This window comes from Rutidosis leptorrhynchoides, chromosome 9, assembly GCF_046630445.1.
Source record: "Rutidosis leptorrhynchoides isolate AG116_Rl617_1_P2 chromosome 9, CSIRO_AGI_Rlap_v1, whole genome shotgun sequence".
NCBI classification, from domain to species: Eukaryota; Viridiplantae; Streptophyta; class Magnoliopsida; order Asterales; family Asteraceae; genus Rutidosis; species Rutidosis leptorrhynchoides.
This window is the reverse complement of record NC_092341.1, coordinates 42892680-42915726: the sequence shown is the minus strand read 5'-3', so window position 1 is coordinate 42915726 and position 23047 is coordinate 42892680. Positions and strand designations below refer to the sequence as shown.

Below are 23047 nucleotides of genomic sequence, written 5' to 3'. Positions count from 1 at the left end.
TGTCTCTTTTTATATTTTAAGCTAAGCTAAAAATTATACAATGATGTCATGTAATTGCCCTTTTACTAGTATGTAATAGATAGATTTAATTATATTCTTTATTTTAATTTAATACTTATACATACATATGTATTTTTGATATTTATAGTTGTCGTTAATATGCGTAAAATATTTGTACAATTAACATACCGTCATCACAATTTAACATGTACAATTATTTTAAGTGTAAGTTGTTAAAAGAATTTTTTTATACCAGTATATGTATATCTGTTTCTCCTGTTTTTTTTCAATATACAGTATGTTGCTTTTCAAAAAATATGTATATCTGTATCTATCTATCTATATGTATATGTTTGTACATGTAGTCAGTATACGTACATATTCAAACCTTCTCTTTCACACTTTAATACACACAAACGTACTCGTCTGCACTCTTTCATAAACAACAAACACCTCAAAAACCCTTTTTTTTTTTTTCTCCTCAACATTTTTCATAAAATTTGAGATGTTGAGTTGTTAAAAAATGGAGACACTTGAACCAAAATCACAACTCAATAATCAACAACACTCACAACAATCTGATCTTTCATCTCACAACACCGATGAAATCGTTTCATCTCTATCTCACGAACTCGAAACCCTAGTAATTTCAAACTCGTACGATCGAGATCTCGAGGCTCATTCTGATGATTCGGAACAGGATCCGAATCAATGTTGGGGTTTAGAACACCAAAAATTAGGGCAGAGTGATGATTTTAAGGAAAAAGATGAGGTTGAGTTTGTGGATGATGGAATAAGTAGTGAAATTAGGGTTTATGAAAGTAATGGTGATGAATGGGGGTTTGATGATTACCAGCATAGGTTTACAGATGATAATGATGGTACAATGAAAAGTTATCATTATCCTGTAAGACCTGATGCTGAAGATTGTTCTTATTATATGAGAACTGGGATGTGTAAGTATGGATCAAATTGCAAGTTTAATCACCCTCTCGGAAGGAAAAATCAGGTTTTTTTTTAATAAATATTATAATTATATTTGTATGTTTATGTTTAATTTAAGTTATATAAAATTTTATTTGTTAAAAAATAATTATTGTCTAGCAGCCTACTATGGAGTTTAAGAAGCACAGGGAAGACAACATGGAGAGGCATGGGCAGCCAATTGAGTGCAAGGTTATATTCATTATGATGTTTATATATTTATAGCAGTATTTATTTTTATTTGTATATTAATTTGAGTGTATGAATTGTATAGATTTAATTTGGTTTGTTATTATATCTACTTATTAGGCATTTTTTATGTCAAGTAGCAATGCTATACAATTGTGAACTAGTTAAACATGTGGTACTTCTTTGGGTTTCTATTACTGTTTATGTCTATGTTGTTCACTAGTTAAACATGATATTGTATGATGATATGAATAATATAATGGTGGCTTGATGCATTTGTAACTTGTAAAAATTTTGACTCGAGTTTGCTGCAGTACTATTTATCATCTGCGGGCTGCAAGTTTGGAAAAGCTTGCAAATACAATCATACTAGAGTGAAGACTGCAATTGCACCAGTAGTGGAGTACAACTTTTTGGGCCTGCCAATTCGTCTGGTATAACATTTTTCAATCATAGTTATGTTCTGTTTTGTTATTGTTTGTTTGATTAAGTTATGTTACAGGGAGAGAAAGAGTGTCCATACTACATGCGAAACGGGTCATGCAAATACGGGCCAAACTGTAGGTTTAATCATCCTGATCCTACTGCAGTAGGAGGTGGTGATGTTCAGACTCATGGGCCCACCATGTATGGGAACGATGGACCGGTTGTTTTACAAAGCCCAACGCAGCCAAGTATGCCATCTTGGTCAGCTCCTAGAACACCTGACCCGAATGCTGCATTTGTACCCATGATGTACTCTCCTAACCAAAACATGCCCCCACCTAATTCAGACTGGAATGGTTATCAGGTAAATTGGTTATTGGTTAATCTTGTTGAATAAAGTCTCTAACTTTTCATATCATACAGAGTAAACTTTATCAATATATGGTTTATGTTGTTTATTGTTCAGGCTGCTGCTCATGTGTACCCGAGTTCTGAGCGGGGCCTACCTATACCGCCAGCTTTCTTTCTGGACAATCCACCTAGTGATACCAACGTGTACACACATCATCAACAACAGATGCTAGTTTCTGATTATCCCGAAAGGCCTGGACAACCTGAATGCAGCTATTTTATGAAAACTGGAGATTGCAAATACAGGTCAACGTGCAAGTTTCATCATCCTAAGAGTCGCAGTACTAGAAACGCACCATCTGTTTTGAGTGACAAAGGGTTGCCTTTAAGACCTGTAAGTATATTCTTTAATCGCCTTCATGTTATTTTAAAAAAAGTAGTTGTCTTTGTGGAATAAACTGTAAAAACTGTAGAATGTTGAATTCATGAGTTGACAAATGGTAAATCAGTTGATTTTTATATATATCTCAAACTAGCTAGTACAAGAAAACAACTCAAAAGTTGCAGGGAGTCAATATGTAATGTATACAATCTTCTAAGTTAATCATAACTAAGTACTAACTACTTAATTCTTATGGTTATAGTTTTATAAATTGGACAAAAATGAACTTTTAGTAGTGGGTCAAAGGAAACACAACCCGGCAGGTTACAATTTTACGCCTTGTTTTAATCTTATGCCCCCAGCTGCTCATTTGTTGTATAATTTTTATGTTTGAATTTTTATACTGTGCTTTTTTCTTTTCTTGAATATGAATCAGGATCAGAGTATCTGTTCGCACTACAGTCGGTATGGGATATGCAAATACGGGCCGGCATGTAAATATGATCATCCAGTAAATTATAGCAATTCAAGATCTTCAGGAGAAGGGTATCGATCAGATGGGCCTCGGATACAACAATCTGTGTAATCAAGTGATACTCTCACATACAAGCTTAATGTTTACATGTTTTTAGACTAACTTAAAACTTCGAATTCTGTCTAGAAAATGTTGAATGATATCAGGATTTGATGCTTAAATTATCTTTTGGTCTATGTTTGTGTTGTACTTATATGGTTGCATCAGTTTTTGCCCACCCTATATTTATGATAACAATACACATGGCCTTTTTGGTTTAGATTTGTACAATCTTTGTGGTACAGCTTGACTGGAATATCATCATTTTCCAAAGGCTTCCAACCAGATTATAGTAGTTTTAAGGGGTCTAAGGGGGTGTTTGGATGTGCCTTTTCAATATGATAAATTAAAATTTGCTCGAAGGGTGTTTTGATGTGATTTTTCTACATTATGAATCAAAATTTGCTGTAAGTGGCCTTAGGCTCATAGCTAAATTGCTTAAAAACTTCTTATGTATTTGAAAAATCAGTTTTGTTCTTCCTTTTTTTTCTTTTACAAATTAAGCCTTGTCAAATATTGCAAGTATTGCAAAATGGCTTATAACAATTTACAAGATTTACTTCACAGTTTTTACATTTTGTAAGTTCTAAGCTTATCAACCATCACAAAATAGTCCAGTAGTCGAGACCCTAAACTCCTTGTGAGAGGTCGCAATCAAATCTTGAGGTGGCCTGAGAAGGTTTGTGCAATGTATACGTCAGAGTTAAAAATGTTCGTCTTCTGGATAAACCGAACAGAGAAAATCTCATAAATGAAATGAAGTTCCAAGCTTATTATTGAAGTAAGGGTAAAGGAAAAAGTAGTTAGTTTCACACCAAGTTATAAATCAAGTTATTATTTATGTTTCTATCGGTTGGATTCAACTATGTGATTGTAGTCATAGCCATTGCAGTGTTGCACTCTAACTATGGGCTTTTGACTTACTAACCCGACAGCCAATTTATTACTTACAAGTTATAAGATCATTATTTTGATACTCAGGAATGAACTTAACTACAACGCAAGTACCAAGACATAACTCTATATATCGTGACAGCATGACTAACTCGTGACACATAACACATAAGCTCGCATAACTCACCGTCTTTGTGCAGGACAAATTGGCCATAACTATAAGTCTATAACAGACACACAGTGACCATGGCACCGACTTGATGAAGTGCAAGAAGGAATATTCACAATAGTTAGAGGTCTAAATAACAAATGCTCAACACAGTTAGAGGTCTAAATAACAATTGCTCAACATCGTATCAATCTCAAGTTTTTAGTTCCCATTATCGTCAATCTGTAGTAGTTATGCGTCACCTGATTTATTGACTTCCTAAAATAATGTTAATGTTTAAGTGATTTGGTGACATGATTTGACCATGAATAACTACATTTTACAGGTTCTAATTAATTTAAAGAGAATAGACTTTGTTTGGTTAAAAACGATACTATCGTGCAATATACAAATTATTCTAACTTCACTAATCAGCCTGGGAGTAATCTGCGAGACCAAAGCTATTATGAATTTATGATAGTTGAACTTTGCCTTGTAGTGTTTTCGTTTTCTGTTTTCAATACCACACTAGCATTCAACAATAAAAAATTTCAATAGTATATTCAAACTGTGCTGAAATTGAAACTCATTACTCGGCTAAAGTTTTTTTTTTTTTTTTTTTTTCTTTTTTTTTGCTTTGCGAAAAAACGAATACTCATAGAACGAGACCGTTTTCAAAAGAAAAACGCCATCAACAAGAAATACAAAAAAGACGGGGGTAACGGGGAAGCTCGTACCTAGAAAGCAAATATCTGAACGAACAAATACAATCCCCATTCTACTAGGAGAAACAACTCGTGAAGTAGATGCCGAGTTTAACAGGCAAGCAAAACCTTACATTTCATCATATTCACAAATACCCATTAAAGCTTCATCCCAGGTTTCTCATGTACAAAACAAAGTACAAAAATAATACACAATAAAAGGACAAAGCCTGCAAGAAAGCTAAACACAGAGTCTTCTTCTACAGGGTTAGATATGTCAACACATGTACGTAAAGAATCATGCCTGAACATTAGCCTTGTTTCCTGCAAGGATAAGTGAGATCTCGAGCCCACGACTGAACGCTTGATTGAACAGAAGACGAGATTGGAAAGTAGAAACGAACGGAAACCACGATAACATTGCTATGGGTGCAAAAATGATCATACCCATTCCCGCATCGTACATTCGTGCAAATTCTCTAACCGAATCCCATAATCCTAACCGCCTTACTATTCCTCTCCAAGCAACCGCCAACTGTAAATTGTAACCAATATTAGTTATACTTTAAATGCATAAAAGGAAACGGGTTAACAAAGTCACCCAACAAGTGGTTTTTAAAAGCAAAAAACCACACATAATATAATTTATAAAGACATTGAATGATTTTAAATTAAAGTTTTGTAATCGTATTTGATCTGGCTTAATGAAGTAATATAAACTTACACTAATGATGGCCCAACCAGTAGCAACAAGAGCGAGACAGCTGGCAAACAAGTCGGGAACAGTTAGATTTGTAAAGAGGACAACGATAATAAGTGTGGCAATAAGGCTAAGAGCTGTAACTCCTTGAAAGAATCTCAAGACTAGTTGGAAGTTGGACTTTTTCGATTTAAAGGTGAAAATCTGCAAATCAGTAAGATTTACAATTGGATAATGCAACTCACTAGCAAAAATTATTAATGAAGAAAAATATAAAAATAATGAAGATATAATGTGACACCAACCTTGAATATCACGACAATGCCAGCTAACACCACCCATGAGAAGCCATAAAGCTAGACAGTAGAAGTTAAAAAGTCAGCATGAAAAAAGTTTATAGTTGAAAAATAATTATTATTATAATAATAATTGAAATTAAATTAAAATTAGAATAAAATCATACAGAAAATGATGTATTCTTTCCCGTGAGATGAAGCTTGTAAACGATTCCATATTGAAACAAGAAAAATCTCAAGCTCAAGATAGATTCGAGTATCTTGCCTCGCAGCGTCTGGATATGTGCCTGTAATGAAAATAAAGTATATAATAAAATAACTCATTAACATGGAAGCATAATAATAATATAAAAGGATTCATGTTTTTGAAATGTATTATACTACACTTTACAAGCTTTACTATTGTATGATGCGAACTTTGAAAATAATTATTGTATGTATCGAAGATCCAAAAAGCGTCTATAGTAAGCATCTTGACTGTTTTTTATACATAAAAAGACTTATTTTGTAAGTTATATACATACGAAAGTAAATTTAACGTATACAATATACAACTTTAGAACTTGGAGACACACAAAAGAACTTCTCAAAGTTCGGCACATACAAATAGTAAAAAGTGAGAAGTTGACTACATTTTGAAACAATAAACCCATAATAAATAATAGTATATAATATTCAAAACACGAGTATATAATGTAAAATAACAAACCTGTTCTTCATCCCACCAAGATTCCCAACTGTTGTCTCCTTTGACCCCAACACCACCTTTGTATAGAAGCCAATTTATCCAATCATCAAAGTCTTCCACAGTCCTGTTCATATGGTAGCATAATCAAAAAATGTACACTAAATTCAAGAAAGTAAAACAAGATTATTGAATCGAACATACTTTTGCCATTCAAAACCAGATGGGTTGAAGATATATGGAGCAAATAACCATGAAATCACAAGGAACCAACTACTTAGTGTCAACAAGATGTATGAAACAGCACCTCCTTGTGTGTACCCATAAGCAATATAAACAATAAGAAGCAATGCAACTTCAAGCCTGAAAAATAATTTGAAATACTTCTTATTTAACAATTTACAAATTATTATTAAATATTAGACTAAATAGTATATGTTTAAATAAGTAAAATACTTACGCCTTGACAAAATGACTTCTTGAGTAGAGCCTGTAGTTATCAGCGAATTTAATATGCTGGACCACAAAGCCTCTACCAGTCGCTCGGTACTGCAAAACAATAACAAAAAATGTAACTTGCAGACGCAAAAGTTTGAATACTTTTTTTACAAATGAGATGAAATTATTATACACACCTTAGCACCACCATGTAAGATGGTTCGTCCAAAATAGTGAGTTCTAGTTCCTAATGAGAAGGTGAAGAATACAGAACAAAGTTGAAGCTGCATTGTGATAAAACTGAAAACAGCCTGCAAAAGAACAATACCAATGGAATAGTGAATTTATGATGTTGCAAGATTAAATAAATCTTGAAACTGATGAAATGCAACTTGACAATATCTGTAAACAAACCTTGAGTAATCCAAGTTCAAGTATAAAACCCATAAGCATAGGAACAGCTGTAAATATTCCAATCTGGACTAAAAATTGAGCATTTAATACTGCATTGAAAGCAGTATTACCAAGCAACATTGATCTGCGACTGATTCCCTGATCAAGTCCAGAAAAAGCCTGAAAATTCAACAATACAATCACACATTAATATTTAATATTTTAATATTTAGAGTTAACCAAACCAAACCACAAACTACCAAGAATAAGTATAAGTATTAAGTATTATATGTAAATACATATTTCTTAGGTTACAGTACTTATAAGAGAACATCATTACTAATAACATTTTCAATTTAATACTTGAAACTTTATCTCAACAAAAAGATACAGATCTAGGTTAAGTAGATGTATACCAAATATGCTCTCCCATACAAGAAGACGTAGATGGTTAAAACTGTCATCTGCATCCAAAATAAAAACTCCATCAGAAATAAATGCTTCCAACATATTCAACACACACATATTGTATTAAATGAAGAAATGGAGGAAAAAAAAAAAACTTACCATTGTGCAAACATAGTAACCAACAGTAGTGAAGTAGAACGAGAGCATTCTAAAAAAGTCAAAAAGTTGACCAACTCTGTACACGTCCCTACTCAAAACTTGCTCTCCGTTTCCACCGGCAACCTTACCTTCAAACAGAGCAATCTGATTTAACCCAACATCCCTTCCTTTGCCCACCTACATATAAAAAAATTAGCCATCCGCTATCATATTTTTATATGATGACATTGTTAAAAATATCCAGTATCAATATCACAAACCTGAATGTATTCATGGTGTGTGATGTTACCCTGCCTCAATGTAGAATTAAACCCGGCGTATATATCTTCACTAATATTGATAACACGTGACGCCTTGCTTATTCCACCTCGAGATATATGAAATATACGGTCAAAGACATCAGGATGACCGTAATGCATGCGCACTCTGCAAATCAAAACCAATCAGCTTAAGTATCAAGATTTCAGTATTATTACTGGCAAGTACGAAATTCCCTCCTTAAGTCCTAATTACAATTAGGAAATGTATAATGCAGTAAATGCCAAGATTGAATAACTGTGGTGCTATATAGTATATCCATTTATTCTACGTTAAACACGTATTTGCAATAAAGGTAGAACTAAAATATGTTATAACAATGCATACACAAGTCATAGGTAACTCACTTGAGAGGATAAGCTAAAACCCGTTGTCCCAGTGTTACAAAACTTGTCTCTTGGTTGGACATAAACCAGGCCAATGAAGAAACACTGCAACATAATTCAAAAAAAAGTATTTAATATAATTCACATTGTTTATTTATTGTTTATTTTTATTCAGGTGATAAAAAGATCATTGAACAAAAGTCATACCTTCCGGTAAATACGTGCTCTCTAACACCAAGAATAGTTGGCGGGCGTAGGCCATGATTGCCTCGGAATTCCTCAAGAAGGTTTCTCATTTTCATTGCCTCTTCAAGATAGTTGTCCTTTTGAAAAACGACACACAAATTATTCAGAAAAATCAAATAAGGAGAAACAATAAAGCTAGATGATGTGTTACAGTCAGCATTTAAAATTTAGTAATAAAAAAATGAAAAATAGTACCTGGTTCATATCTATGGTTTGGACAGCTTCTCCACGGGTGAAAACAATCGCATGGTTCTGATTTTCGGGCTTTCCCTCGCCAAGTTTTGGATCTCCAGGGAGCTTAATGGAATATATTTCCTAACAAGTATAATGTTGCATCAAACATCAATTATAGTTATTCTCAAAAGAGATTGCATAAAAAAAAATGTGAACTAGAAAAATATATAGATAGACGGGAATTTCTATAGATAACCATTCATAATAGTCGTATGGTTTTACTAGCAGGTGAAGTAATTTGTGCGTAGTTTACAAGCAACACTTAAAACATCAAGAAACACACCAGTATACAAAAGCATGTGCCAAGGAAATGCAATAATTTCTATTAGCCTAGCACAGTATCACGTTGTCATACAAGAACCCAAATGTAGATTATGGTAGATTTATACAAAGATCATATTATTGTAATCATCATTTCCATTTAAATAGGTCAGCAGAAGACAAATGGTCTAAAAAGGACATGGTTAATTAACACATGTGCATGGTTTCATATCTATAAATGGTACAGGAACAGATTCTGTTCAACTTCAGTAATTGGTGACAAATATGTGCTTACCAAGAGGCCAAAATGTGACGAAAAATTTAGTACATTAAGTACATCAATGTAATAACGGGAACAAGATACCAAATAGAAAGATCACTCCAGAAATGGGCCCACATGATATATAAAATTATTAGAAATTGCTGTACCTGGTCTTTTCCTTGCATATCAGCTTTCACAAGCTTTGAATAAAATGATTTAACAAGCTTTCCATCAGCCCCAGCACTTTCTTCCACATGTATAAAAGCAACCCGAAGTGCCTCGTTCCTTTAAATATAAATATAAGCATATATATATATATATATATATATATATATATATATATATATATATATATATATATGATTTTCAACAAGCGTTCAAAACAAAAAACATAAATTAAGGTTGTATAAACTAAATATAGCCAATATAATAACATAATAATACAGGCTTTTAGCACCTTTGCAGCAGAAGAGCAATATCAGCAGCCTCTTTCTCCTTACGTTGCTTTTGTTGTCCATAAATTTGGCATGAAACAACGTACGTGAACTTAATATCGGCCTGAGCTCTTGCTTCACGTGACAATTCAAATCCCTTGGACGAAAGGAATGTTTGTCGATTCCCGTCTCTTACTACAAAAAAACAGAAAATATGTACATGTATCTACATAAATAACGGTCTTGCCTTATCATCATAATCATCGTATCAGCCATAGAACCTATAAAAAGAGTACCTCCTAATGATCTGTTCTCCAAATAACTTTGAAGCATCAAAGCCCGCCTGTAATACATCATACCCCGCACTATACACCCAAAAAAAAGGTACAAGATAGTAACAAATGTTAATAGTTTCATTAAACTTCAGTTTATAGATTAAGTATCTGAGAATCTGACCTGTCCTAGCTAGGGTCTGTCCTCGATAAGATACCCAAAACCGAAGCTCCAGTGCATCAGTTGAACTATCTTGAAGTTCCACATCTCCAGTGTTGCCTCGCCCAATTCGTTCCAGAAAATTTTCCCATTCATCTAAAATACTCAAAATTGTTATTTATCACAATATATTATATCATCCAAGTATGTGTGTGTGTATGTGTATGTAAATGTATATGCAACCCTGTGTACTACTTAAATACATATACATATAATTTCAGAATATACCAGGAAAGATTTTTTGAAGATAGAATATGGTGGAGATTCCGTCTTCATTTTCTTCCCACAAATCGTGTGAACTATAAAGTACAGTCTCACTGTAGTATGGGGTGAAGACGCTGTAACAAAAAAACCGGGAAACAATTAGAGACATTACCTTAAAAAGCAAAAGGAACATTTTAGACTTTACAAGATCGAAAGATACATACCAGAATGGCATCATTTCACTAACTGGTTTAGCTTGAGGCATATGCATAAAAAGAGAATTTGTGAAAAATTCCAATCTTCTTCTTGCTTCGAGATTCTTAGGTACATTAGCAGCAGAATCTTTTACTTTTAGAAGTAGATGCAATCGCTTAACCTGTTCCTTCTGAGGTACAAATTATAAGTTGTCAAATATTATTATTATTATTATATAATATTATATATTATATATATTATATGACTACATAAACTTTAAGAAACATACAATGTCAGGGTCTCTAGGCCATCGAATATTGGAAAATAAGCGACCTTCAATTCTTGCCCTTGCTACAATATTCCATGTATCAATCTGCTCACTAATAATTTAAAATCCTCAATTAATCTAATGTGAAAATGAAAAGTGCACAATGAAGAGTAATGAAAATAAGGTAATATAAAAATGGAATACCTTAGATCAGATGACAAAAGACCATGAGTAACAACCTCATATAAGTCGTATACGGCATTAGCAGCCCCTTTTGCCAATTCAGGCTTTTCATCCATGATCTAATATCAAAATATTCACACACAAAAACGTACATAATCAGCTAACTGTCCAAATTGTTGTTTCTCAAAAGACTCGTAGCAAACAAAAATTTAGTATGGCGTGTATAAGTGTCAATAATCTGTAATCTGCATATCTATACCTAAGAGCAGTAAGCAAAAACAGAGCAATTTTATTATGTTATCATTTCAGCCTGGAAAAAGTAACATGATGTACCGAATATTAGATGTTTTATAAATCAAAACAGAACCGAAGAATTAAAGTACACAAAAATATGCTGATTAGTTTTTATATTAAGCCTAAACGTGTATAAAAGTATTGGTATGGATCTGTTAATATAAGCTCAGCAGGACACTTTCATGTAAAGAGACTGTTTCTATTATTAATCAAAAGATTCAAATCCAATTCTGCATATTTTATAATTAGCCAACAAGTGTGCTTAAAGTTCCTTATCAACAAAAATTACCCTTTTCAGAAATAATAAAAAAATCAATATAAATTACCAGAAGACCGGTCAATGCACTAAATCTTGACAGCACCAGAGGAAGCTTCTTAAGATCTAAAGTCATAACAAGTGAATTTTCCAGCATACTATTGTTGATTTCGCGAAAGATCCTTTCAACCCTGCAAGAAAATACGTTCTTCAATTCAAAAGGATAGGAAAAAAGAAGTAATATAATATATAATAGTAACACAAACTATGAATACGAACCATAGCTTTCCTTCATTATCAACTAAAGAAAGTAGAATTTTCTCAATACTGTAATAACACTCCTGAACAGCATATGCCATATATTCATCCCTGATAATTCTACCCCAAAGATCTGCTTGAGTATCCTTGCAGTCTATAGCTAGGTCAATCGCCAAATATATCTGATCACATAATCAAGGGTTAATTAATTAATGCACAATGAATATGTGCAAGGTACATAATTGATAATTCCATTGGAATTGGATGTTAGTAAACAAAAACGGTTTACCTTGCTGCTTAATAGAAATAAAGGCCACTGAACTAGTCTTAAACTTCCAGTGTTGCTAGGCATAGAAAGCAAATCCATCTCCCTAAAAAAAGAGTAGAGATTGCATATTTTTTTAAAAACATGTAAAACAAGTAAGCAATCGTGAGTTTAATCAAACCACATTAAAGTTACTTGCCTATTACTGATGTAATCTTCTTCGCGCAGACTTTTGATTATCTCATTCCAGAAAGGGGAAAACTGAGCTGCATATGTCTTGTCATTATTTTCTTCAGGGTCCTCCTGCATTAAAAAAAAGATGTAAATTTACATATATACATAAACAAAGTAAGCATATATATATATATATATATATATATATATATATATATATATATATATATATATATAGTTATAAACCAACTCACCTGAAATGGTGGTCCACTGGTTGGCATCCTGAAGGAAACATAATGTAAGACACGAAATCAGAAAATCTATAAGAGAAACTGACAGGAAATTTAATTTAATTTAATATTGAAAGAAACATAACAGCAATATCAGATTTCATTGGCTAAAACATAAGCATAAAATGTAAATGAACAGATACAAGGTAAAACAAATGCAGATATTTTGAAAACTGGAACATTAATATTCAGTGTAAGGAAAACATTCAAACATATTATACAAGTATTCAAAAGTTACAATACCTTTTTGCCTGTGATGACACAAGTTGCTTGACAAATGCCTCAGGAAAGCTCTCAAACCGTTTATGTACCATCTCTATCGAACGAATCTACAAAAATAACATACAAACTTACAATCAGTAGTACAAAAAAATTTACCCACAAGTACAAATTGTAAGACAAGTCCAGAAATAGATTCTTCATACCTCGCCTAATCGCCCTCGTGCACCCATTACGCCGCCAACAATTGCCGATAGAAGAGTGTACCATATATGGATATCCATAAGATAGATCTGACAATTAAAGATGATTAGCAATAGTAAACAATAAAGCAACTCAAGTCAAGTTGAGAAAAATAGGAAAATTTGTGTTTCGGCCACTAAAGCTGACAAATTGTTGTATAAGATAAACTGTTTCATAAGTTACTTGCAGAATTACTCACAGCAACTATAGGAGCCCATATGCTAACTAACGTTAGAACGTTATTATTATCTGCAAAAGCCAAAGGATATATACAGTGTAAATACGAATATATATATATATATATAAGTGTTCAACAAGTGATTTAAAGAGAGTGTTCAACACTTACTCTTTGAGACAAAATCATGCCATGAATATTCCAGCGATGGAAGCTTCTTAATTATGTTGGTGGGTTCAACTAATGGTTTAATCTGGATATTTAAAAATAGACATCACATTGAAGAATTAGTACCATAAGAATAAGAATATATATAATGACAAATCTAAATGACCAATGATAAAACACATTGCAAACACTTTGACATCATGCACGCATCACAACTTGCCTGAAGAAAATAGGCAAAAGTAAACTTGCAAGCAAAGATCACAACCCAGTAGAGCACATATCTGCAAATATATTAAACGCAGACATTTCAGACTCCATTTTTTTACACAAAAAAACAGTAACAGCCTTACATTAAACACTTTTAAGAATTTAAAAAAATGGTAAAATATGTATCTGACCTTATGTAATCCATGGGCCTCTCATAAAGACCACGCCCAACAAAATAGCGCTCCTGGATAACCAACAAAATATTAAGGAAACCGGGAATTTATAAGGATATGTGTAACTAACTAGAAACCGAAATTATAATTCATAAAAAGAACAGTACCTCGTAAATCCACTTAAAAAATTGGAAAAAGGGCTGATCAGACTTTTCAGATAATGAATGGCAACCCGGGATTTTAAGTAGCAATGAAAAGACAACACGAATAGCAGCATATACACCCACAACAAGAAGATATATTCGATAGTATATGGAACTTGAGGTATTGTTGAGGTTTTCTTGCATAACTTTTCTAAAAGATTCAAGATTCAAAATAAAAAAAGTCAGCCATATATACATATATACATGTAATATACATATGTATTAGACAGATAATTGTTGACTCACATATATAAATATGTAATAGCCACTGAACTCGCTCCGCCCACAAATAACCTAATAACCAGCCTTGAGATTGCCATACCTCTTGCTGTGCTATACGCCCCAAACATTAAAAGTACATCCAAGAAACCTATACATTTATAAAAATATTACATAGAAATGGTAACGTAAACATAAACATATAATGAACATTATAAGAGAATCCCAACATAAATAACTGCTCACATTCTATAAACTTCAAGATCGCATAAGTTGGAGCAATGCTAAGCAATTGTTTGAAAGTTCTAAGATTTAGTTTCCCATCATTGAAAGCTACAATTGTCAATCCCTAAAAAGCATGAAACATATTAGTAACCGATATCTGAAGGAAAAAATATATAAGGTTTTTAAAATGAAGTCTACCTGAAACATGACGATTAAAAAGATCCACATACGATGAAAACTACGATACAAGTGGAGGAACGTCCGATGCTCGACAAATGTGCTTTTACCAGTCTGATTATTAAAATAGAAATTAGGAAGAAGAAAAAAACCACACAAACCAGATCACAGTATCACAGTATAACAAATAAATTATTGGATGATTGCAAATATATTAAGCAAATGACTTACCCTTTTTGAAGATTTGGGCAATCGAAGAAAAGGTGAAGTTTCCTTCATAGGCCAGCTCAACTCAAAGCAAGCAGGTGACCTGAAATAATTTCAAGTACAAACTTGTATTAGTCAAACGCTAATTCTTGTATCACAATTGTATTAGTCAAAGAGAAGATGTATACAGTAAAGAATCATGTATGATTATTAGCTTACAACATTACTTGTTTGAGAAATTTAAATATAATTTACAAATTGTTTGAAAAACTTACACAGGCTAAAAAACCTAGTATACTAACATAAGAACAATATTTCACAAATACCTACCAGAAATATTCGTTAAAATCATCATAATTCCGCCATGCTGAGTGGGCAGCTTTCCCATTATTGTTTCTAGCAGCTTCCTGTTTAAAAAAATGGAAATTTTGAATTAGATATTAAGTAGTAAAGTTCAATGCTTAAGTAGCAGATCAAACAATGAGTGCAGAAATCATTCAAGTTATTGATCAATTACTAAGAGAATAACAGAAACTACATCATATATATATATGCACCAATCAACTTCAACGCATAAATTGCGAGTGTTTATTGATAATATTATATGGAGTAAATAGATTTACAGACCTGAGACAGTGTGTTATAAATCGGTTGAATGACTTGGGACAAAAAGGACACTGAACCCGATTCGCTAATTATACAACTAGCAGCAGGGGAAGCTTCTCCATGATCCAACGTTGCATCTAACTCCCTAGCCATCTAGATTATACAAATATAAATATTAATTAATAATTATTTACCAATATGTTCAAAAAAACATCAATTGAAGCACTCCAATTGTAAAAGAAAGTATCAGGTTAACAAAAAGATTCAAATAGAGACATGGGGCTTACATGGTGAAAGATATAGCAAATGCATTCTGGAAGAAAACGAACATTTGCAGCTTCACCCCAGATTAAAAAGTACAGTGAAACCAAGAAAAGTTTCCTGTCCTTATTAATGGCTTGTATACTATTAAAACCAACATTTTAAAATGAATTTAGCAAGGTATACAAACTGATGAGTATAAAACGTAGAAGTGCACGTAAGTCACCTATTCCAGACAAGACGTATACGCAAATATTTGCACCATTTGATGTAATTGTCCAGAACCTTTAGGAAAACTTCAGTAACAGCTCTCTCATCTATTCTCTACAAAAAATAAAGAATCACGAATCAATGATAGTCCAGTAATTATAAACAAGCTGTTTAAAGGACATAAAAAATCTTAATATATATATATATATATATATATATATATATAGTGGTAGGATCAAGAGGGAAGTAACCATTCGGGGAGAAGCAAAAACTTTTTTTTTTTTTCGTTTTTTGAAAAAACTTTGTTCACGAACATTATAGATGAGATGAAAATATGAACATTTAGTAGAGACACTTTGTGATAAATGTTTTTATTTTGGCGGGAAAACGCTCGAAGACGTAATATATAACAATTATCGTGTTTTTCGAGCGTATTTTGAGGTTTTAGCTATTGGGGTTTAGATATTAGGGTTTATAGGGTTTAGATATTAGGGTTTAGAAATTTAGGGTTTAGGGTTTAGATTTAGGGTTTAGATTTAGGATGAGTTTTTAACACGAACGGTTTAGAGTTTAGGGTTTAGGGTTTGGTGTTTATGGAGAATAAACCCAAAACACCAAACCCTAAACCCTAAACCCTAAACCCTAAACCCTAAACTCTAAATCGGGCTAAATTTTACTTCACAAAACATGAAAAAAAAACGTTCATATTCTTCACGAACAATATTATCTTGAATGTTATTTTTGTCGATCGTTTTCCCGCCTAAATAATAACATTCATCACGAAGTGTCTCTTCTAAATGTTCATACTTTCGTGTGATCTTGATGCCGGAAAAAAAAAATTCAAAAAAAACGAAAAAAAAAAAATTTGCTTCCCCCGATTGGTTACTTCCCCATTGATCCTGCCCTTATATATATATATATATATATATATATATATATATATATATATATATATATATATATATAGTGGATATATATATATATAGTGGTAGGATCAAGGGGGAAGTAACCATTCGGGGGGAAGCAGGGGGAAGCAAAAACTTTTTTTTTTTTTTCGTTTTTTGAAAAAACTTTGTTCACGAACATTATAGATGAGATGAAAATATGAACATTTAGTAGAGACACTTTTTGATAAATGTTTTTATTTTGGCGGGAAAACGCTCGAAGAAGTAATATATAACAATTATCGTGTTTTTCGAGCGTATTTTGAGGTTTTAGCTATTGGGGTTTAGATATTAGGGTTTAGATATTAGGGTTTATAGGGTTTAGATATTAGGGTTTAGAAATTTAGGGTTTAGGGTTTAGATTTAGGGTTTAAGTTTAGGATTTAGATTGAGTTTTTAACACGAACGGTTTAGAGTTTAGTGTTTATGGAATAAACCCAAAACACCAAACCCTAAACCCTAAACCCTAAACCCTAAACTCTAAATCGGGCTAAATTTTACTTCACAAAACATAAAAAAAAAAAAAAAAAACGTTCATATTCTTCACGAACAATATTATATTGAATGTTATTTTTGTCGATCGTTTTCCCGCCTAAATAATAACATTCATCACGAGGTGTCTCTTCTAAATGTTCATATTTTCGTGTGATCTTGATGCCGGAAAAAAAAAATTCAAAAAAAACGAAATTTTTTTTTTTTTTTTTTTTTGCTTCCCCCGCTTCCCCCCGATTGGTTACTTCCCCATTGATCACGCACGCACGCACATATATATATATATATATATATATATATATATATATATATATATATATATATATACATGCATACATATATACATATACATACATATATATATATATATATGTATGTATATGTATATATATATGTATGTATGTATATGTATATGTAGCATTACTCACTGGATCAGCTTCCGTCGGTATGCCAAGCCGTGATTGTGCATTTGCTAAGGCAAGAACGACATTCTCACGCTGATTCCTGATGTTGTCTTTCTGCACGTGTTATTACCAAATATATACATAACTAAGTCGAGAAAATATAAGTAGAAGGCAGATTTCAAGAAACGAGAAATGTGGAAGATGGTTTGCAATACTTAGTAGCATATAGTCATCCAAATTTTGAACCATACACTTAAAGTGCATTTCTAAATGAGGAGTACTTCAAAACTGAAATATGCAAACATAGATTATGTACCAACAAGGATTGTTAATGAAAGTGTCCGAACCTGAAAACCAAACACGAACTCCAAAAGATCAAACATGTCCAAGTTACGTTGTGCAGGAAACTCAAAATCATCTGGAAGCCTAGGAAATTCTCCGTGATATCTTAGTGCTGAAATTGCACCTTTAACCTGCAAATTGTAATAAAAAAACGAGGCGTTATTCATGAATGACATGCCTCAAAGGGTAACAAAAATAATATTGTGTCATGCAAGACCAAATTGCAACTAAGATAAGTCATATAACTTACTTCTGGATAGAACCCAATAGCATTTGTCATCGATGGTGCATCGAGAGGAACGATGTTGTAAGGCGTTAAATCTCCTGACAATCCTTTGTTTGTACTCTTTAACCTGTTTACCTGGTTAAACCCATAAATACATAAACGATAAATGATAGGATGGCACAAATTAACCATTATAGAAAACATAACGGACATCCGCCAACATCACCGAGTTCGTAATCCTTAAAACCCCGTGAAGCTGTAGCTCTTATTATAAAAGTATGTTACACTTGTCTGTGAGCATTGGGAGTGCTTACAGAAGTTGCAGCATTTTGGGATCAAACAAAATAATATAATAGTATAACAGTAATAATAACAATAATAAAAATAATAATTTAATAATAATACCTCTTCTATTATAGATCTTCCAACTGGATCATTAGGAATGTCTTTGCTAAGGGACTCCATTACCTCGACAAGAGCTCTCAATGTGGCAAATACTTTTTTAGTTTCTTGAGATCTAAACACCAAATAAAAGTTCTGCTTAAGCATTTTTCACTAGTAACATTATTATAATTATTATTACCATGAGAACAATAATTAAGCATACCCGCCCATATTAGCACTGAAAGTGCCAGACTCAAGCATTTTTTTTTGTTCCTTCTGGATTTCATCAACTCTGTGCACTCGCTTATAACGCTGATAAAAATCCCAGAGGTATTGAGCATCGCGGTTACGATCTATTCTCCCTCCGTCCTTTTTGGCTAATTTTTGCTGCAGCAACTCAAAATTTAATCGCCTAATACTTAATGATATAAAGCATGACAGGAAAGCTTATAATACACATAAGCAAAAAAATGAATAATAAATGTAATTTATTGGACCATATATTTGAAGAGATTAGTGCTGAGTAAAGTGACTATAACACATATACTCGAGAAAAACTCAAAAATTTGGCTTACCTTGATCACGGACATTAAACCAGTCTTAAACTGAAGAACTCCTCTTCCTTCACTATCGGGATCCAAATTTTGAGCCATGGAATACGCCTGCTCACACACTAAGATTGAACAATGCAAGTTGTTTTACAATCAGATATAAATAATGAGGTCCATGTTCATAACATTTTGACATTCCATAGTCTTTACAGTGCAACTAAAATTTGTGCACATCAAGCCGTTGAGTAAAATCATTAATTTCAACAGAATGGCATAACGAACATACGCAGACTGTAGTCAAAATAAAAAAACTAGTACACAAAATTATCATACAAAACAGTATAAATACTACGTTGACAATGCTGCACGTTTTGTAGTTGTACTTCCTTTCACATGACAACCTCCATACAAAGTTACCTTAATATATTCCTACATGGTGTACATGATCATAGAGCATTGCTTATAAAGCCTTAAGTTTATAACCACATCTAATTATACAGCCACTATATACAGAAACCTAATGTTAAATTAGCAGCAAAATCCACAATCATCCTAAATTCACATATAGTATATCATATTATATCTCTATTGACGGTGTGTGTGTATGTATTTATAGTATAAAAAATAATACAAATAAACTTCTATTTAAGTTTATAAATCAAACTATCCGATACAACTGCCACATAAATAAAAAGAACTTACATATTCTAGCAACATGAGCATCTTCAGCTTGAATCTCATCAGCAGCTTGTAAGATCGCATTAATATTAGTAGTTCGTTGAAGCGAATCAGGTACTGCACTAGCAAGTCCACTTGATTTTTTTCTCTCATGACTTTGTCCGGCTAACCGGAGCTGTTCTCGCCGGAGTGTAGCTCGCACGAGCCTGTTCCAATTATCCGATACTCTCGCCATTTATTCAAGTTGAAATTCAACTCGATTAAACCCTAATCTAACGCAATTAATTCGAGATCTGGTTATAAACCTTAGAAAACATCCGTATAAATTCAACACGAAGAACGAGTATGGACTCAACGCGTTGTGTATAGGTTTAATTGTTCAGACTTCAGATTGGATATTGAACTGAGCCGTTACGGTGATCGTGTGATGTGCAGGCTACAGTTAGTAATGTGTGCGTGTTTTGTGGTTCGTTGATGGATAATGGAATTTATATCGTACGGTTGTGCTGTTTTTAAATGGACGGCTTAAATTCGGGTTGTGGTTCGTAGGGAATTCTAACAAGAGCATGTTTTCCGGCCCGCTCGGGTTTAAAAGAATCATGGATGGATCGGTCGTAGTGGATTTGACTTTTTGAAAATTTTGAATTTGGAACTTTTTGATAAAGTTTAATAACTTAGGTGGTGTTTGGTTGGTGGGATTTTATGGGATTTTAAGGGATTTGCATTTGAAATTCTTTGAAATGATATGTTTGGTTGAAGTTTTTGAAAGAGGGATTTGTAATTTAAATCCCATGGAGATGGAGAAAGGATTCTTAAATCCTTGAAGTGTGAGGAGGATTTCAAATCCCTCAAAATACACGGAAGTTTCAAAGTTCAAATGGGACAAAAATACCCTCCATCCCAACAACATACACCCACCTGCTGCTCTTTTCTTTCCCCCACACAAAAATATCATAAGTTCATAACCTAGTTCTTCACAATCGCCTCTCCCCCAGACTTTTGATTCAACAAAATTCAAGGTAAGTATATAAAATATATGGTTGCTGTTGTTGTACTTTACTTGTTTTTCACTTTAATTTAGTAATTTTGGCCATTGAACGAGACCCACTTTTTAGGGATACTTCATGTTGTTAACTACTTAAAAGTGATAACATCTGTAATTGGAGTTCTTATTTCTTATATATATTTTTTCCATGACTTTAGAAAGTTATACTCCTTACTTGTTTGCTGAATGTTAAAGTGATTGTTTGTTTGCTTTTTCAACCAAACCCACTTTTTATGCTAATTTACATTCTTGTATATGTTTGCATTCCATGAGACTCACCTTTTATGCTAATTTACAGTCATGTGAACAACAATTGTAATATTTTATGACTGTAATTGTTCCTTTGTTATAAATGATTTATTATATATATATTATATAGCTCTTTTATTTATTAATAAATGTATTTTTTATCATTATGAAATCCTACAAATAAAAGATGTGAACCAAACACATGATAGGATTTGAAATCCTATGATTTCAAATCCTATGATTTCAAATCCCATTGGATTTGAAATCCTTGGATTTCAAATCCTCGAACCAAACGCCACCTTAGGGGAGGGGATATAACCTTTTAATAAAGTAGACATTTGCGGATCTTTAGGGTCTGTTTCCGATTTTTTTTATAAAGAAAATGAAATGAAAACAAGGGGAATGAAGGGGATGGATTTCAAATCCTTCCAATTTGTAAGGAAGAGATGAAGAGCAAAATACACATCCATTCCCTTCCATTTCTTTCCTGTCAAAACTTGTCAACGCATTTGTGTTTTTGATATCCTTCCAAATCAATTCCTTTCTCTCCAAATAACAGCTCTGGAACAGAGCCTATAGTTTAGTTTGTAGATTTTCTTTTCTTTTGCCAGATGTCTTCCTCAAAATAATCTCTTTGCTCTCGAGTAAAGAGATGATAACTTTCTCTTCCTGTGAAACTATATTCGAGCACCATCGGGTACGTTTAATCTTACTAATCTTTTGGGCTGAATTGCAGCACATTCATTTTCAAACTGGCTCGGTAAAATGGGTGTGGAATCTCGGCATGGATAAAAATTTTACTGCCTATACTACTCACGCACATTTAGATGGTTTCTATATGTCCTATGCTTTGCAGCCAACTAGGTGGAACAAGGTGTGTCCCATAAAATTGAATATTTTTCTTTGACACATTATGAGATATTGTCTTCCAATCAAGATTAATTTAACTTTACTTTTCAAAGTTTCAATATCAATGTACTATGTTTTTCTTCGTGTGGTATTGACGTTAATTTCATTATTTTAAAAACAATAGTAAATTATACCGTTGGAATCTATGCTTAATGTGTAATTATACAAATAATCCTTACGTCCTTCAAAATTAAACAGATCATCTTTCACTTTTTTATCAGTTACATGACCATAGTCCTTCGATCTAACACTCGTTATAATCGTCCTTTAAATAAGTGGAGGCTGCCTTCGGGTTCTTGTTTCCATCTATTTTTTTCTCATATTCGTGTACAACATGTCAATAAATGTGGTTGTTGTGGTGCTATCTCGAGCTTGTACGGATGCAAATAGCTTATGTGTCCAATTGTGTTTTTTTCTTTTTTTAAACGTCTAATTGTGTGTTTAGCTTTAGCGTTTTCATTCGGGTTCATGAGTCATGTACATGTTATACCATATGTAGTGCATGCTCCTTGCTCACTGCTACTATCTTATACTCCATTATCTTTATCATCAATGAAATTACTTTGCTTATCTAATATATATATATATATATATATATATATATATATATATATATATATATATATATATATATATATATATATATATATATATATATATAGGGGCAGGATCAATGGGGAAGTAACCAATCGAGGGGAAGCGGGGGAAGCAAAAAAAAAATCGTTTTTTTTTAAAAAAAAAATTCCGGCATCAAGATCACAAGAAAATATGAACATTTAGAATAGACACTTTGTGATGAATGTTATTATTTAGGCGGAAAAGCGATCGACAAAAATAAT

At 32.7% G+C, this 23047-nt stretch overlaps 2 protein-coding genes across 3 annotated transcripts; one reads left to right on the top strand and one right to left on the bottom strand.

The window, feature by feature from the left end:
* Positions 1–427: 427 nt before the first annotated feature.
* On the top strand, positions 428–3122 carry LOC139866439 (zinc finger CCCH domain-containing protein 67-like). 2 transcript variants are annotated; one of them, XM_071854674.1, is made up of 6 exons: positions 428–1009; positions 1105–1176; positions 1488–1607; positions 1676–1963; positions 2066–2344; positions 2769–3122. In XM_071854674.1, exons 1-6 carry the CDS (start codon positions 524–526, stop codon positions 2916–2918), a joined length of 1395 nt encoding a protein of 464 aa, XP_071710775.1. In that variant the 5' UTR covers positions 428–523; the 3' UTR covers positions 2919–3122. The 2 variants fall into 2 exon arrangements, with proteins under 2 accessions (XP_071710775.1, XP_071710776.1); XM_071854675.1 differs by having other exon boundaries at positions 1108–1176; positions 2769–3121.
* A 1560-nt stretch (positions 3123–4682) lies between these two features.
* LOC139867982 (callose synthase 10) lies at positions 4683–20456 on the bottom strand. The gene is made up of 50 exons (XM_071856325.1): positions 20030–20456; positions 19352–19449; positions 19000–19163; positions 18798–18909; positions 18417–18527; positions 18172–18297; positions 17849–17938; positions 16001–16098; positions 15801–15918; positions 15535–15666; positions 15238–15314; positions 14932–15010; positions 14722–14814; positions 14545–14647; positions 14326–14449; positions 14044–14230; positions 13895–13947; positions 13717–13777; positions 13500–13581; positions 13353–13402; positions 13117–13203; positions 12935–13020; positions 12656–12683; positions 12423–12530; positions 12252–12329; positions 11984–12144; positions 11775–11895; positions 11176–11273; positions 10993–11083; positions 10733–10893; positions 10533–10642; positions 10269–10400; positions 10109–10177; positions 9836–10007; positions 9546–9663; positions 8817–8936; positions 8583–8698; positions 8397–8480; positions 7992–8157; positions 7732–7908; positions 7581–7628; positions 7186–7344; positions 6969–7082; positions 6794–6882; positions 6538–6696; positions 6358–6460; positions 5816–5935; positions 5658–5708; positions 5377–5556; positions 4683–5187 (listed from the first exon to the last, which is right to left on the bottom strand). Exons 1-50 carry the CDS (start codon positions 20238–20240, stop codon positions 4951–4953), a joined length of 5712 nt encoding a protein of 1903 aa, XP_071712426.1. The 5' UTR covers positions 20241–20456; the 3' UTR covers positions 4683–4950.
* Positions 20457–23047: the final 2591 nt, after the last annotated feature.